This window comes from Ictalurus furcatus, chromosome 10 (genome assembly GCF_023375685.1).
Source record: "Ictalurus furcatus strain D&B chromosome 10, Billie_1.0, whole genome shotgun sequence".
In the NCBI taxonomy this organism is placed as follows: domain Eukaryota; kingdom Metazoa; phylum Chordata; class Actinopteri; order Siluriformes; family Ictaluridae; genus Ictalurus; species Ictalurus furcatus.
In genome coordinates this window covers 20,537,308-20,553,058 of record NC_071264.1, presented here as the reverse complement: position 1 = coordinate 20,553,058, position 15,751 = coordinate 20,537,308, and the positions used below count along the sequence as shown (strand labels likewise).

Genomic DNA, 15,751 nt, shown 5'->3' with positions numbered 1-15,751 from the left:
ATGCAAAACAAATGTTTTCATAAAACCCACCGTTGTGTAGCACTAACACTGTGATTGCAGCAGCTGGTTTGCATTGTGGCTGTGCACAAGCTCCACACATACAGTTCAAACCTCAGAGAGACCGAAGCAATGGCATCAAACATCGAACCGCTCGCATAAATCAGCTGCCAAATACCGCACACATATAATCAGCTGCTGTTTGTTCATCTGCCCTGCTGTATGTATGGATGCTTTGGGAAAATGGAGAAGTCTTTCTTGTGGTGGAAGAAGCTGACAGCACTTGCGCTGTTTTGGTGTTTTTGGTCTGGGCCCAGTGAAGGAACAGCCCGGGTCTGTGTACCGATCTGTATGGCAGAGTTGTCATCAAATAATAAAAGCAAGAGATAGATCAAGAGGCAAAGTCTAAATGCTAGATGACCCAGAGGAGGACTAAAACAGAGCTGACAGCTACAAATCCAAATTCAAACCAAAATTCATAACTCTTATTCTTTTTGGGAAACTCGGTGAAGACCTTTCAGCCTTAAATTTTGTCTGTAATCTGAAAAACAAAAAAGAAAAAAGTTCTCTTAGAGATCTGCACTTGCAAAAATGTAATACGGGGTGGACAACTCAGTAGCTCAGGCACCCAAGACACGATTACATGTCCGGGTTAATTGTTTATCATTCATAGTTGCCCAGTAGACAAGTATTTATTTATTTTTTCTCTCAGAAAACAACCAGAGAAAGGACAAAAACCTACTCACTATTAATATTCAGAACCCCCCCCCCCCCCCAAAAAAAGGATTTATTTGTATGCATATTTACGGAAAATATGCTTCACGATGGTGTGACACACCTTGACAATGTATCTATAGCACTTGCTACTCGTTCTGAATCCCACCATCTGCTACATCACACACGTCAGCTTTTACTAAGCGGATTAATTAGCTTGCACTGATGACGTACATCCTTTTCAGAATCAGGAACACACAAGTATGTAGAAACACTGACAAACCAAGCAAAATAAAGTGCAGCATAAAGCTGTTATATAACTCATTTGCTAGCACAACACACGTACACACACACACATCACCTCGCAGTTAAACATATGACTTTATATATAACCTTATTTACACTCTAATTCTTTATAAATCTCCCACAACACATCTTATGTGTGTGCAATTTAATCCATTCACACACAAATTAGCGTGTGTTATTTGAGATGCTAGTAAATCAGGGCTTGAGCAAGTGAGAGAGAGAGAGAGAGAGAGAGAGAGAGAGAGAGAGAGAGAGAGAGAAACAGCTTTATTCAAATCCCCCTTTATAAACAAACTTTATTTACATTTATAATCTATAGCTGTAATTCTATGATTACCTATGATTTTTGTAGCTGGAGAGCAAAGTAATCATTGTTACGCCAACATGAGGAATCAGAATAGACATCTTTTTCATAATTTTTCACAATTTTAAGTGAAACTTGCTGGAATTACAGCAAGCCTGACTTTGACTGCACCACATTTTCCACTGATTTATATGGATTATTTCTTAATAAAATCGAAGACAATATTAAGCTGCTTAAGAGTCAAAACTGCTATGGGTTGAATGGAGGTTCGCTTATACTATGATACAATGTACAGTAGTTTCTGGGTTGCATAAAAAATAAAAATAAAAAACAATGTGTTGATGGCAATTATGTGCTGCTCTCCATCTCCTATCCACACTAGGTAAGGTCATCTCTGTGTCATACTTCTGTTATTAAAGACAAAAAAAAAACAAAACAGACACAACATGACAAAAACATTCACAACATGACAAAAATAGACACAATGTGGCAGACTTTTTAAACATCAACCAAATACAAATGAAAAGGATGAAAAGTCCTTACACTAGGACCACTTTATATCCCAGGAGTATGAATTTAATACGCATTTATTTAGTCATCTAGCTATTCATCCATTCATCCATCCACCCATCCTGAACATTTATAAACTGAGCAGATGGGGATCCAAGTAGACAGAAACGCTTAATGTAAGACAGAAACCAGTGAAAACATGACAGTGGCCAAGTCCAACACTGCAGCAGCTCATAGCACGCAAGACCACGAGGAATTCTGCTACACAGGACTGGCTATTGACAAAATAAGCACCGGAATCATTTAAAGTCCGTTTGAGGATCAGATATCCTGAAGTGCTCGCACAGAGCCTGTGGCCCAAGCCTAGTCAGTCAGCCAAAGTAAAATAATTACCATGTTAATCATTATTAGGCAAACACACAGCTTTTATGATTGATCAAATTAGCAGTGCATAGTGGATAGTTCCACACACAGAGCGCAAAAGGATCAGAGCCTCATTCTCTGTTCAGTAAGAAATGACAGTGGCTCAGTGGTTTTGAGGCAGAAGGGTGAAAGAAAGAGCAAAGAGAGAGCATGTAGTTATGGCAAAGAACTGAAAAAAAAAAAAAAAATATATATATATATATATATATATATATATATATATATATATATATATATATATATATATATATATATATACACACACACACACACACACACACACACATATATATATATATATATATATATATATATATATATATGGGGCATTCAATGCTATTGAAAAAAAGATGTAAGTTTTACATAAAGCAAAACTTTCTGGATAATGAAGACTGAAGGGAGAGAGAGAGAGAGAAAGAGAAAGGAGGGGGGAAGACTAACAAAAAGTGTGAGGGGTCAAAGAAAGAATGGCATTCATCTACATGAAGTCATGGCTGAGTGGGAGAAAAAAAAGAGATAGAGAGACAAGAAAAGACAGCAAGAAAAGTGCAAGAGCCCTTACTCCTAGTTTTTCATGAGGGAAGAGAGAGAGAGAGAGCTAATTCTAAAATGCTATAATTCTTTGATTTAAAAAAAACTGACAGTTTTGAATCAAAATAAGGTCAAATTAAATTCCTTAAAGACTCTTTCTTGAATAGAGAAGGTTGCATAAAGGGAGGAAAAGAGACAGACAGAGAATGAAAGACAGACGAATCGTCCCGAATGTGGAAACCCAGGTCATCACCTGACCAGAAATGAGCTGATCAATAGTCATGCTCCAGTGGCTGTAGAAACAATAAACTACAGGGAAAGTATGGGTTTGAAACACCAGTATGCAGTAATAACTAAATATTACTATTTCAGATATATACTATCTCAGTTTTTCTTAAGTTAATGTCATATCTGTATAGAAAATCCATTCCATTCATCAATTTTCCATACCGCTTATCCTATAAAGGGTAGTGGGAGAGTCTGGAGCCTATCACAGGGAACTCGGAGAACGAGGCGGGAGACACCCTGCATGGGGTGCCAACCAATCACAGGGCACAATCACACACATTCACACACTATGGACAATGGCATATGCCAGAGCTATATCTCCCTGCAGTTCTCACCTGGTTTCCAACTGAAGCTAAGCAGGGTCTAGATATGGAAGCTGAGTCTGGTTATTACCTGGATGGGAGACCTCCTGGGGAAAACTAAGGCTGCTGCTGGAAGTGGTATTAGTGAGGCCAGCAGGGGGTGCTCACCCTGTGGTCTGTGTGAGGCCTAATGCCCCAGTATAGTGATGGGGACACTATACCGTAAAAACAGCACCGTCTTTCGGATGAGACCTTAAACCGAGGTCCTGACTCTCTATGGTCATAAAAAAAATCCCATGACACTTCTAGTAAAGGAGTAGGGGTATAACCCCGGTGTCCTGGTGAAATTCCCCCATTGGCCCTTATCTATTATGGCCCCTTAATAATCTCCAATCCTGAATTGGCTACATCACTCTCCTCTCCACGAATAGCTTTTGTGTGGTGGGCATTGTGGCGTACTATGGCTGCCGTCGCATCATCCAGGTGGATGTGACACACTGGTGATGCTTGAGGAGATTTCCCCCGTTCAAAGTAAAAGCGTTTCGAGTGTCTACAAAACTGCAGTGGGCGGGGTCATCCTGGAAGAGACCACTCCTATCCGGATAGAAATGTTTCATCAAATGAGAAAGGTGATCGGTCGGAATGTGTTTCTAATGATTTGTGACCTTCACTTTATTAAAGTGGACTCAAATCCTGCCATCAAAATAACTGCCTCCCACAGTATAACAGAATCACCTTTCACTGTAGGGGTCAAGCATTCAGGTCTGTATCATTCCCTTGGTATATGCCACACATGCACTAGCCCACTTGTCAAGAAGATGGTGAAGGATGAGTCATCTGACCAGATCACTTTTTTCCACATCTCTGTATAGTTTTAGCACTATTGAGCTCTCAAATGGGATCTCATGCACTGCATTATTACAATAATAGCCTCCTCGGTGTAGTTGTTCTAGCTGACAGTCTGAAAATTTACATTGTCAGTCACCTGAAGAACAGTTTCTCTTCTGTTTTTTCCTTATATTTCTGATTTACCCATAGATCTAAACTCGCATGTAACTTTAGTCACTGTACCTATTGACACTCTCACGAGTTTTTGTGACCGAAGGTCCTGCATCCAGCCCCAATAATGAAACTGCTTGCCATCCTGATGCAAAATCTTGGTCAACTGGGCCTACTAAGCTTTTTTTTTTATACACACCACATAGCATGGTAGGATGGTAATTGCTTATCATACAGAATTTACAGCAGTAAATATAGCTCAAGCGTTCAGGAAAGGAGGGGGTACTCAAGTTTGACCTTACGACTTCACAAGCAAACACGACAACCCATATCACCAGTAAACATATGTTTGTGACTCTATTTTGACTGCGTTTTGCTCGGTTTTCTCCTTGCTTCCACGTCACTGAATGTTTTGTATAGCTCGAAATAAGGGGCTACAGTGCTCAAGTCTCTGAATCTGAAATGACCATGTGTCATCTGTGTGGTTTCTGTAGACCATAAATTTCTGGCCCCAATGACACTGTGGCTAGTCACCAATTTTTTACATAAAGATTATGGCTCCATTTCCAGATAGAAGATTTTACAATTTGTTTGAACGGACATTCGTGATTGATCACTGGTGTCAAAAAGACATTCCATATCTACATCAAATTTCCATTGCATTTTTTTTTTTTTTTAATCAGTAGTGCACAAGTACAAGCCCTTCAATCTTTCTCCCATATTTGGTGTAAGTGAAATAAAAACACATATATATATACACACACACACACACACACACACTTGATTTTTGGTTGAACCATTTCCTTAAATATATAATCTTGCAGTTGATAGATGAGCCCATTCAATTGATTTGTCATGTTGAACATGAGTTCAAAGACGAGAGGCTGGGATTAACATCGCTCTTGATGAATACTATGTACCAGCTGGAAGGAAGCCACAATCCGAAAAGGCATGTCTTCCCTCCGCTCCCTCCGTAATTTCATTCCCACTTCTGCCTTGCAGAGCAGTATAACTCAGCCCTGATGATTAGTCTTTGAATTTGTGGGGTGTGTGTGTTGTGTGATGTGGTTTGGGCGGTGTCTTTAAGGGGGTCTGGATGGTTGAACTTGGGTCAAACGCCCCCCTACTTTCACTCCATCATGTGGTTTAAAGACAGATCTTCCTTCCACATCTAAAGCCTCTTTGTTCTCCACTTTCTGTCTTTACCCCGACTGGTACTATGATGATTCTTTATATGACGGTATTCTATGACTATGACGGTATATCTAGGTCAGCAAATGTAAAACCATTATATTATTAACACTGTGTTCCAACAATATAGCTGATTACATCATAGAAACATTACTAGTGGCATGTATTGTTTTGGACTTGGTTTGATAAATTCAGTATGTTAATTATTAAATTTGTGAAACTCTGTTGCTTGGTTATTTTGGAACATGGACACAAAGCATAAGCTAGCTAATTATGGTAGCTTTTTTTTAATGAGCTAGCATGTGAGCACTTATTTTCATAATTAGCATCTTAGTATTAGCTAGAGTTTCTGTGGTGACTTTACGACCGACTGGAAAAGAAAGGATATTGTTGTTGTTTTTTTTTTAATCTCTGGTGAGACTATAACTGAGGTGCCATTAAGCCCAAAGTACCAATCAAAATTACATACAGTATCTGTTTACTCAACTTTACTCCAGCTTCAGAAACTGACTCCTTTCCTGCTCATTCAGCTTCGTTGTGCCAAAGTTAAACTGAATCTAGTTAAACAATTTTACTGTTTTACATATACACATACTTTAGTGTAGTAGATGTAGTAATTGTGAAGTTGTTTTTTTGTTTGTTTGTTTTTGTGGAAGGAATAAGAAGTAGCAGAGTGGTTGTACTATGACTGAGATAATGATCTACACCTAGCAATGTACCACAAAATCCTTGACTCACATGGGGAAAAAAAACACACACACACACAGTTGAAGCTTTTCTGTCATCCCTACACACTTTTCTAGCACTACCATGTTGTTTACATGGCAGTGAAAATAGGACAAAACTCTCAGGGATATCAGCATTGCCCTCAAATGTGGTAGTAAACGATTAAGAAAAGATTCCTCATGAATAAAATTACACTTAACGTTGATGGCAAACTCCAATATGTCCAGCTGTACTGAAGATCAGTAACACTGTATCAGCGTACGTATGCAGAGCTATCAGAAACTTGGGCTCCAGGATTGTGAAGACCATAAGAAAAAATCTTCGTGTTATTTGCTTATAAACCTGGTGAACATGACCCCGCATGTATGCAGCACAAGTGTGTTGCATCGCTTGACATAAGCTACAATGTTTCGTAGAAGTGACATTCACTGGAGTGCTGAATATTGCACTAATGCAATATATTGTGTAACCATAAGCATGTCCAAATGCACTGAGAAAAAAAAATGACACTGGGTTATAGAATTATTGTACCATTCCATTTATAATCACACAACACACACACACACACACACACACACTTTCTCTGCCTAACCGAAAACCTCCACATGTGTCCCAGAGGCAGACAACCTGCCTGTCTCTCTGTTATAAAAACATGCATTAACACCTCGCCAGTTGAACTCACCCCAACGACACGAGCACGCTTGCTAACACAATTCACATCGAGTTATAGCTGCTCCAAGCCTCACTTTCCAAACCGAATTGAAATAAATGAAATAAAGCCCATAGACGGATACAAAAGGCCAGATCGGGTTATTGATAAGAGCTCTCACACTCTCCATAAAACACACACACATGCTCACACATAACGTGCTAGAATTAGACAACAACGTCAATACATTAATGCACCTCTTGTTCATAATTGATGGGAAAAAAAAAAATATCCCGTAAAAATAAACAGTTCCAGGTCTTCGGTCAATACTGAATTCTGAAACAGCGGAAGGCGTTCAAGGCTACAAAAACAAAGAAAAAAAAAATCAACAATACCTTTTGTGTTAAGAGGATTAGTGTTGAGCAAATTCATCAATTTTTAAAAGTAATGAATTCAACATGATTGGTTTGAAACTTAGGGAGGCGCATGACAACAGGACAATATGTTGTTACGAAATTTAATACAGCCCTCCACGCATGTGATAATTACAGCTAGGACAATTCATGCAGGAATATCTTGCCAATATGCGTATAATCTTCACATTCTTACTTTCCATTTTTAAATCGTCTCTTGCTTTCATGTTATACTACATTACATTTGACAGCAAAGAAAAAAAAAATTTCATTCTCAAGTCTGTACTTTCTACCCATGATTTTGTTTTCAGGCTTAAAGGCAAGTGCTTGTGTTTAAAGGTGGGGGTCTAGATGTTACTAAAACCCCCATCTCCAACGCATCTACTCTAGAAAAAATTTGCACAACCTAAATGGAGAGATGAAAAAATCTTTTGTCATAGGAACATAATCAACTTCAGGTTGCATGAATGAATATGAAATTTATCTGCATATGAAAATTATTTGCAAAATGTTGCAGCAAAAGCGACTTCCTAATCTGATTTGTGACAATGTATGACATTTAAAATGAACAACAGAGTGTCAGAGATTTCCCCCGAAAGCTGAGCGCTGCACGTCCTCGCATTGACATGTCTCTGTTTATGTTACCACATGTGATTCTGTTTTTTTCCTGTTTCCACCCCTGTAATGTTATTGGTTGTTTCCCTCATGTCATGCTCGAGCACACCTGTTCCCATTTCCCCCTTGATTAATCTGTATACTTAAACACCCAGTGTGTCTTTGTGCATATTGTTAGTCTTCTGCCGCCAAACTCTACAGAGCGTTTGGTTCGGTGCGTGTTTGCCTTGTTTCTTGATCTTGTTTTGGGTATTTGGATTGCCCGTTATCTCTGTTTGCACATTGCCCAACCCTTGCCCGTTTTGTGTATCACGTTTTTGATCATGTTTTGGATTTGTCTGCCTGCTTCACATTAAAAATCTTCAACTGAACTTGCACCCGTCTGTGCTCGCCTTTCATGACACAGAGCTAAAAACTGTACTGTATCAGTCGCTATCTTAAAGCTGGAGTCACGATCTTCCTCAGCACACTGTTCGATTTCACTTCTGCCACAAAACAGATTCACATCTGAGGGTTAGCTCAAAATTTGAAGGTGCAATTGCAGATTCACAGACGTGATTCGGATGAAAATATACTTTGAATATTTATACCAGTGTTTTATTCTATTAAAAACCGTTTATGTACATATATGCACTGCTGAGCGAAAGGATGCGTATAATTTCTTTACTTCGTAGCTACACCAGCCTCATAGCTCCAGTGTAAACATAAAGAAGCAGCAACAGACACAGCTTATAGAGGTCACAACAAAGGCAGTGATTTTTGTTTCTACTAGGAGCGGTTTCATTTTAGCTTCAAGTGACCATGCTTGGTTAGAAATCCAGCACAAGCTGCATGAGATCAGTGCTGCCCCTGGGCTTTCACACTGGATGATCAGCCATTTTAGAGCCGTGTTACTAAGAGTCGCTCGGCTGCTGCTGCAGGTATGAGTGAAGCTGGATGCAGGAGGCTGATAAGAGATTAACACAAAACAGAATCCATTTGAGATGGTATAAGAGAAGAAAAAAAAGCTAATGTTAAAACATTTTATACCACTGCACTGTTAAATATTGATACTGATTGGTCAGAAGGTGCTGTCATAGAAAATGAATCAATGAAAATGGCTCGGATAGTAGTATCGATTGCAAGGCAAATTATAGGTTTAAATTAATGCACTCGTTCTCATACTTTATCTTTTAGTTCTAATAAGATCTTACATGATTCATATAATGTTTTTTTTTATTATTAAAAAGTGAAAAGTTCTCTATTTTGTGTGAGTAGACATTGATTTTTTTTGGAAGAATTCTCCAGTGGTAGAGCTTTGTAACAGTCAGAAGCAGTAGCAGAAGCAGAAAGCAGTAACCATGTTTTCTAGCAAGGGCAAGTCTTCAGGACAGAGGGCCTTGAGTTTTCCTGTTAACATGACAAGCAGCAATGTTTTCATATTAATTTCAAGAGAGAAACAAAGAGAGGCTGGTGAAGGAATAAAATAAGTGACATTTTTTGGAGACTTCCACAGCATCAAACACAACTATAAATGGATAAAAATGTATGATGCGTCATTCTTTAATAAATTTAAATTTGTTAAAGTTCTCAAATTGTTATAGGAAAAAACCCATGTTATAAGCACATAATCAACTCAGGGATTGTATATATTCCTCTGCACATCACAACACCCCATCATTTGATTCCCCCCTCCCCCCGTAACAACAGACTCCGTTACTGTATTCCTATTACCACTCTTTTATCCTTAGAGTTGGCCATCTTAGTTGCTAGTCAGTCAACTGAATACAACTGTAGCCACAAAGTACGAGGTTAAAGAGATAGTTCACCCAAAAATGAAAATTATGTCATCAGTTACTCACCCTCATGTCGTTACAAACCAAAAAGACTTTCATTCATCTTCAGAACACAAATGAAGACGTTTTTAATGAAACCGGGGAGATTTCCGTCCCTCTATTTACATTCCAGTAACCAAAACTTTCAAGCTCCAAAAAGTTCATAAAGGCATCGTAAAAAGTAATCCATGTGACTCCAGTGGTTTAATCCCAATTTTATGAAGCGATACAAATGCTTTGTGTGCACAAAAAACTAAAATGAACTAAAATGTTTTTATTCACAAAATATCTTCACTTCCACATAGACCTCTGACGTGCGTACATGAGAGAATCACGGCGCATGCGTGTTGTGTTGACACGAAAGAGGACAAAAAATGTCTGTGAGAGCGGACAAAAAAAAAAATTCAAGTCCTCCTCTATGTTGAAAAACTGCAGACACCTTTGTTACAAAAATTGTTCAATGTGACTCAGTTTGTGTACAGAGTCCCTCTTCCTCTGCTGTAAACAGTGCAGCTCTTCTGGGTCACGCTGTATCACGAGAGCAGACGTTTTTAGTGAAGAATTTTTCATAAAAAATGTCTTCATTTGTGTTACGAAGATGAAGTCTTATGGGTTTGGAACAACATGAGGGTGAGTAATTGTTGACAGAATTAAAATTTTTGGGTGAACCATCCCTTTAAAAGCATTTGGATTTAGGCAAAATGGTCTATTGGGTTAGAAAGTAAGGGTCCCTCATGATTCAAATCCTGTGAATTCCATTATGTGTTTGATCATCACTTCATGCCATCAGGTTAAAAGATGCATCAGTGCAAGACTGAGTGCAAGAATTTGAGTTCACAGCTAAATGAGAGATGAGAGGAGTCTTATAAATAAAGACAGAAATTTCAGTCATGACTGAATGTAACATAGATACAGATGTTGGAGTGCAGGAACGCTACGGCCCATAAATTGAATTTAATTGCTGGGAGGGGGAACCTGGACGTGAATCACAAGACCTGATACTGTTAGATCTCTTGCCAACTGTCCCCCTGTGTAAAGCTTTTAATGGAGCTGCAGGCGAAAGCTGATGATGCATGTTAGCAGAGTTCATCATGCTCCCTTTATCTATGTACACATAGACTTTGGTGCGTTCAGTTAAAGAGGTCAGAGCTAACCCACACAGAAGTGCAACTACACAGAGATGAGAGAGGAAGGCAGAAACCTATATATATATATATATATATATATATATATATACATACATATATACACACACATATATATACATATATTTATTTATTTTTTTTTACTTATTAGACAATATATGTTACATTTCTTCCCTTACCCTGAATGTAGTAAGGCCACAGGACTATTGTTCGAAGGTTGGTTTTTTTGGTTTTTTTTGTATACAACTAAAAATTAATGGAAGCTTAAAGCATCAAGGTATTGTCCTACAAACTTGTCTCAGTTTTGGGTGAAGTATCTTTGTGATGATTTCTCTTGAATTATTAATTCTTTCACTTGACATTACATTTAGAAAATAAAGTGCAATTGCAAAAGGTCTGAAATTACAACAGTTTTTCTTACATTGAATGTGAAAAAATGTAAATATATTATTAAAGAACACTAGTGTTATTTTTGAAGCCTAGTGCCTATTTCAATTCATGAACACATATACCACAGTTCCATTATCGCATGTTGTTGCCATATGGCAACAATTACATTTTACCATTTAATAGAACACTTAAAATATATAAACTTGTTTAAAGGACAAAAATAAATGTTATGTTATCTCAAATAATGTTTCTATTTTTTTTCCCTTTAAGTAGTCTTGCCTAAATATTGAAAAAATTATCAAATTTTGAGAGCACTCTGATGATGACCTTCATCATGCCATACGATTGCAGAAAAAGATGTGCAAACAGCACTTCCTGGTCATGTGAAATGGCATTTTTTTGTTACATCAATGTTAAAGCCTACTATTTCCAGTTGCATAAGAAAATAGTAGTTTTGTTTTGGAGATAATTAATTGTTGCCATATGGCAACATCATGCAGTAAAGGGTTAAAATCATACAGCTTTGATTACGGATTCTGAATCGAACTCTGTGTTAGACATTGTGACAATGGAAACACTTTTTTCCTCTGCATATACTTCGATGCACATAATTCAAAATTTGAATGGTACATTAAAAGTGATTTGGATTAAAATATAGCTCAATTTTGATACGTATATTTTTAATACTGAAGTATTCTGGCATTTATGAAATTGTTCATGTAGAAATGGTACTGTGGGCCAGATTGTGCCTTTTGAGGTGAATCTTTAATGATTTGAACATGCAGTTGGCTAGAATATTCCTTCACATCTTAGCAGTATTGAATCAACACTGGTATCTATCTGATAAAAAATTCTCTGATACACTAAGCCTAGTGTAAGTTGTCATGCTTATGAACAGACAACATGATGTGACAGAGGATGTTACATCTGGATGTATTAATTACGACAATCAAATTAAAGCAGACGGCAAACTGTGCTCTGTGAAAATCTCAAGAGGAAGTACTGCAGCATTTTCCTACAATACAAGTAACCTGATAAAAGAATTTAAACCTAAATCTTAAACTCCTCAGTACTAAGAGTTCATGTCTAGCAGCACAGAGAAGCAAACAAGACTGCAGCAAACACTAGCTAGGTGAGAAAAATGCCGACAGACAGGCCTAGGTGAGTGAAAATGACAAGCCTTAGCCAGTATGCTGTTCTTGACAATCATGGGTAGCAGCAGCTTTTGACGGAATGAAGGAAACATACTCTACTCAAAGCTGTACAGAAGAGCTTTACCAAAGTGAAACAAAATCATTGACAGGGTGCCATCCCATAGCAGGGCAAAATCGCACACACGTTCACACACAAGAGATACTTTGGAAATGTCAATCAACATTCAACGCATGCTTTTGGACTGGGGAGGAAACTGGAGTACCCAGAAGAAACCCCCAAAGAATGTGAAGAACAAGCAAGCTACGTGCACAGAGGGCAGAGGTGGGATTCGAACCCCCAACATCGGAGGTGCGAGGCTAGCTAATGCACTTTTAAAATGAACCAGCTAACTTTATGTGCGTTTACATGCATGTGTATGCGTTTCACTGACCCTATTTAAAAACATAAACCAAGCTAAATCAAATATTCCATGATGCCACTGATTGATTAATACTAAATAGGTTACTTCAAAAAACATGTGCCTGTACTCTGAAAAAAAAAAATGGTATCAACACATCCCTAATTCTTAGCTACATTAGTCTCATAGTTCTCGTGCAAAACCTAAAGAAGCAAAAATTGGATACCAGTCTTGGCTGATTGACTGGGGTAAGGGGGAAATTAAAACAACTAAAACAACAACAACAACAACAACAACAAAATCTATATAAAAAGACTTGGTCAAGTGGACAGCAAACAAAACTAAGTTGTGTCTCACAGCATACTGCATGATATAAGAAAGCACAACTGCTGAGCCCACATCAGACAGCACACATTTATAATCATAAGGAAGTGCAGCAGAGCAAGCTGATTTGGTTGGTAATGAGCGTCAGGGAGAACACTTTTTCCCCAGTCCAATTTCCAGATTATTTTTCTGCTTGTGTCAGTGCCATGACAAGGATGTTGCTAAAAAGGCCTTAATGGTTATACCACCTGACTCCCTATAGATTCCCCATGTAGCCCTAAAGCACATACAAGGGTTTTGTGCAAAGTACCCAAGAGACTGAAAGATTGCACACAGCACATTAGAGACTTTGAGGCTAGACCTTGGGACATTGTGGAATTGCTGTATTACCCAGAACGTTGCCTGCTGGAACCTCATCGAGTTCCTCCAGCTCTCGTCCCATCAGCAAGTACAACCGATCCAGAGTGCAGCAGGCCATGTGGGGTATGTTGGGCATGGAGTCAGGGACTGAACACTCATCGGTCAGCTGGGAGAGAAAGAGAGAGACAGAGAATTACAGATGATGATGAATGAGAGTCAAAGAACAATGGGCTAAAGTGGGTTGATTATAGTGAATAAAAACTGGAATTTTTTTGGAGAAGTAGAAACACTTTTTTAAAGGCGATTTTCATTACTGTTTCCTAATACGTGCTCATGTAATATCAATGCACAGCTAAATGTGCTTGGAGGAGAGCACTTACTCCATACATTCACACTGCAGCAAAGTGAAACACTTTCTTTTCTCAAGAATTGAGGCTGCTTTGAGGGCATGTCACTAAAATGCAAGAACATTTAACTGTTCAAAGTAAAGCTCTAAAGTGTAAGATAGTTCTTTGAAACCGGCTTGTTGGAGAATATTCAATGTACTTAAGTACACACCGCTTTCACACTCACAGTCCTGCGTATTTTCACCTGTTTTCACCTGACTGAAGGCGTGGGGCATTTCAGGCAAAATGATCATTTTATTTTCTCAAGGCATTATTCAAATTAATCTGCCTCCCACACATGAAAAATTACTTTTATGGCACACATATCTTTATCGGTGTGTATCAATATCATTGCTAGGCAGTATGAAGTACAGAGAGTAATGGTAAATGGTCTGCACTTATATAGCGTTTTTCTTTTTTTTTTTAACCTTAGCAGTTCTACAAAGCACTTTACACTGTGTCTCATTCGACCACACACACACCAATGGTAGCAGAGCTGCCATGCAAGGCGCTAGCTTGCCATCAGGAGCAACTTGGGGTTCAGTGTCTTGCCCAAGGACACTTCGGCATGTGGAGTCACGTGGGTGAACCGGACCGCCAACCCTACGATTAGTGGACAACCCGCTCTACCACCTGAGTCACAGTCGCCCAACACTTTAGAGTAACACTTTAAAGTCGGTACAGCCAGTGTCGGCAATCACATTCCACATTTAAGCTTCATTTACTTTGACAACATCATGACAAGGTGGCGAGTTAACTTACAGCATGTTTAACTAGGCAAGTTAACTGTCTTTTTATACTAAGATACACTAAGAGTTAGTCAGCTGCAAACAGATGACGAGCGACAAAATCAGTTTGTCCTAACTAAGCTACGATTTTCCTATGGACAGAGAGAGCGAACAGTCTTGCTTTAGATTTGACATCTTATGGGAGTAAGTAATGTTGAATCAGACTAAAATTTTGGTGCTTACCTTTTAAAGATCAACCACTGGCACAGACTACTACAATGGATATAAAAAGTCTACCCACCTCTTAAAATGGCAGGTTTTTGTGATGTAAAATAATGACACTAAGATAAATCACGTCAAATATTTTCCCACCTTTAATGTGCAATTGAACAGTATACAAATAAAGTGAAAAACAATCAGAAACTTTTACAGGGGGAAAAAGAAAAAGCTTACAATGACCTAGTTGCATAAGTGTGCACTTTTTTAAAGAACCTTTTGATTTTATTACCCCACTTAGTCTTTTTGGGTAAGAGACTATCAGCATGGCACAACGTGACAATATTTTCCCACACTCTCTCGTAAAAACATTCTAGATCTGTCGAACTGTGAGGGCATCTCTTGTGCACAGCCCGCTCGAGGTAGCTGGATTCAGGTTTGGGCTCATGCTAGGCCATTCAAAAACATTGATCTTCTTTTGGTTAAGCCATTCCTTTGTTGATTTGGATCTATGCTTTGGGTCACTGTCATACTGAAAGGTAAAATTCCTTACTACCAGACACCTGAATGTTTTGCACTGAAATAGATTGGTATTTGTAGCTATTCATGATTCCATACACCTTGATAAAAGCCCCAGTTCTGGCTGAAGAAAAGCATGATGCTGCGACCACCATGCTGCACCACGGGTATGGTGTTCTTTTGTTGATGTGCTTTTTTTGCACCAAACATACCTTTTGGAATTATGGAATTATTATACCTTTTGCATTTGGTCTTATCAGACCATAGCAAATTTTGCCACATTGTTTGGGGTGATTTAGTTGAGCTTGGATGTTTTTTTTGTGTGTGAATAGGAGAGAATAGGAGAGAT

The 15,751-nt window shown here is 38.5% G+C and overlaps 1 protein-coding gene across 11 annotated transcripts in view; it reads right to left on the bottom strand.

The window, feature by feature from the left end:
* efl1 (elongation factor like GTPase 1) overlaps window positions 1-15,751 on the bottom strand; it is a 154,576-nt gene that overhangs the window by 83,543 nt on the left and 55,282 nt on the right. For all 11 annotated transcript variants that reach the window (XM_053635532.1, XM_053635530.1, XM_053635535.1 and 8 more), the window contains one exon: window positions 13,584-13,719. In XM_053635532.1, the coding sequence (XP_053491507.1) occupies window positions 13,584-13,719 (136 nt within the window). The remainder of the gene's footprint in view (window positions 1-13,583; window positions 13,720-15,751) is intronic.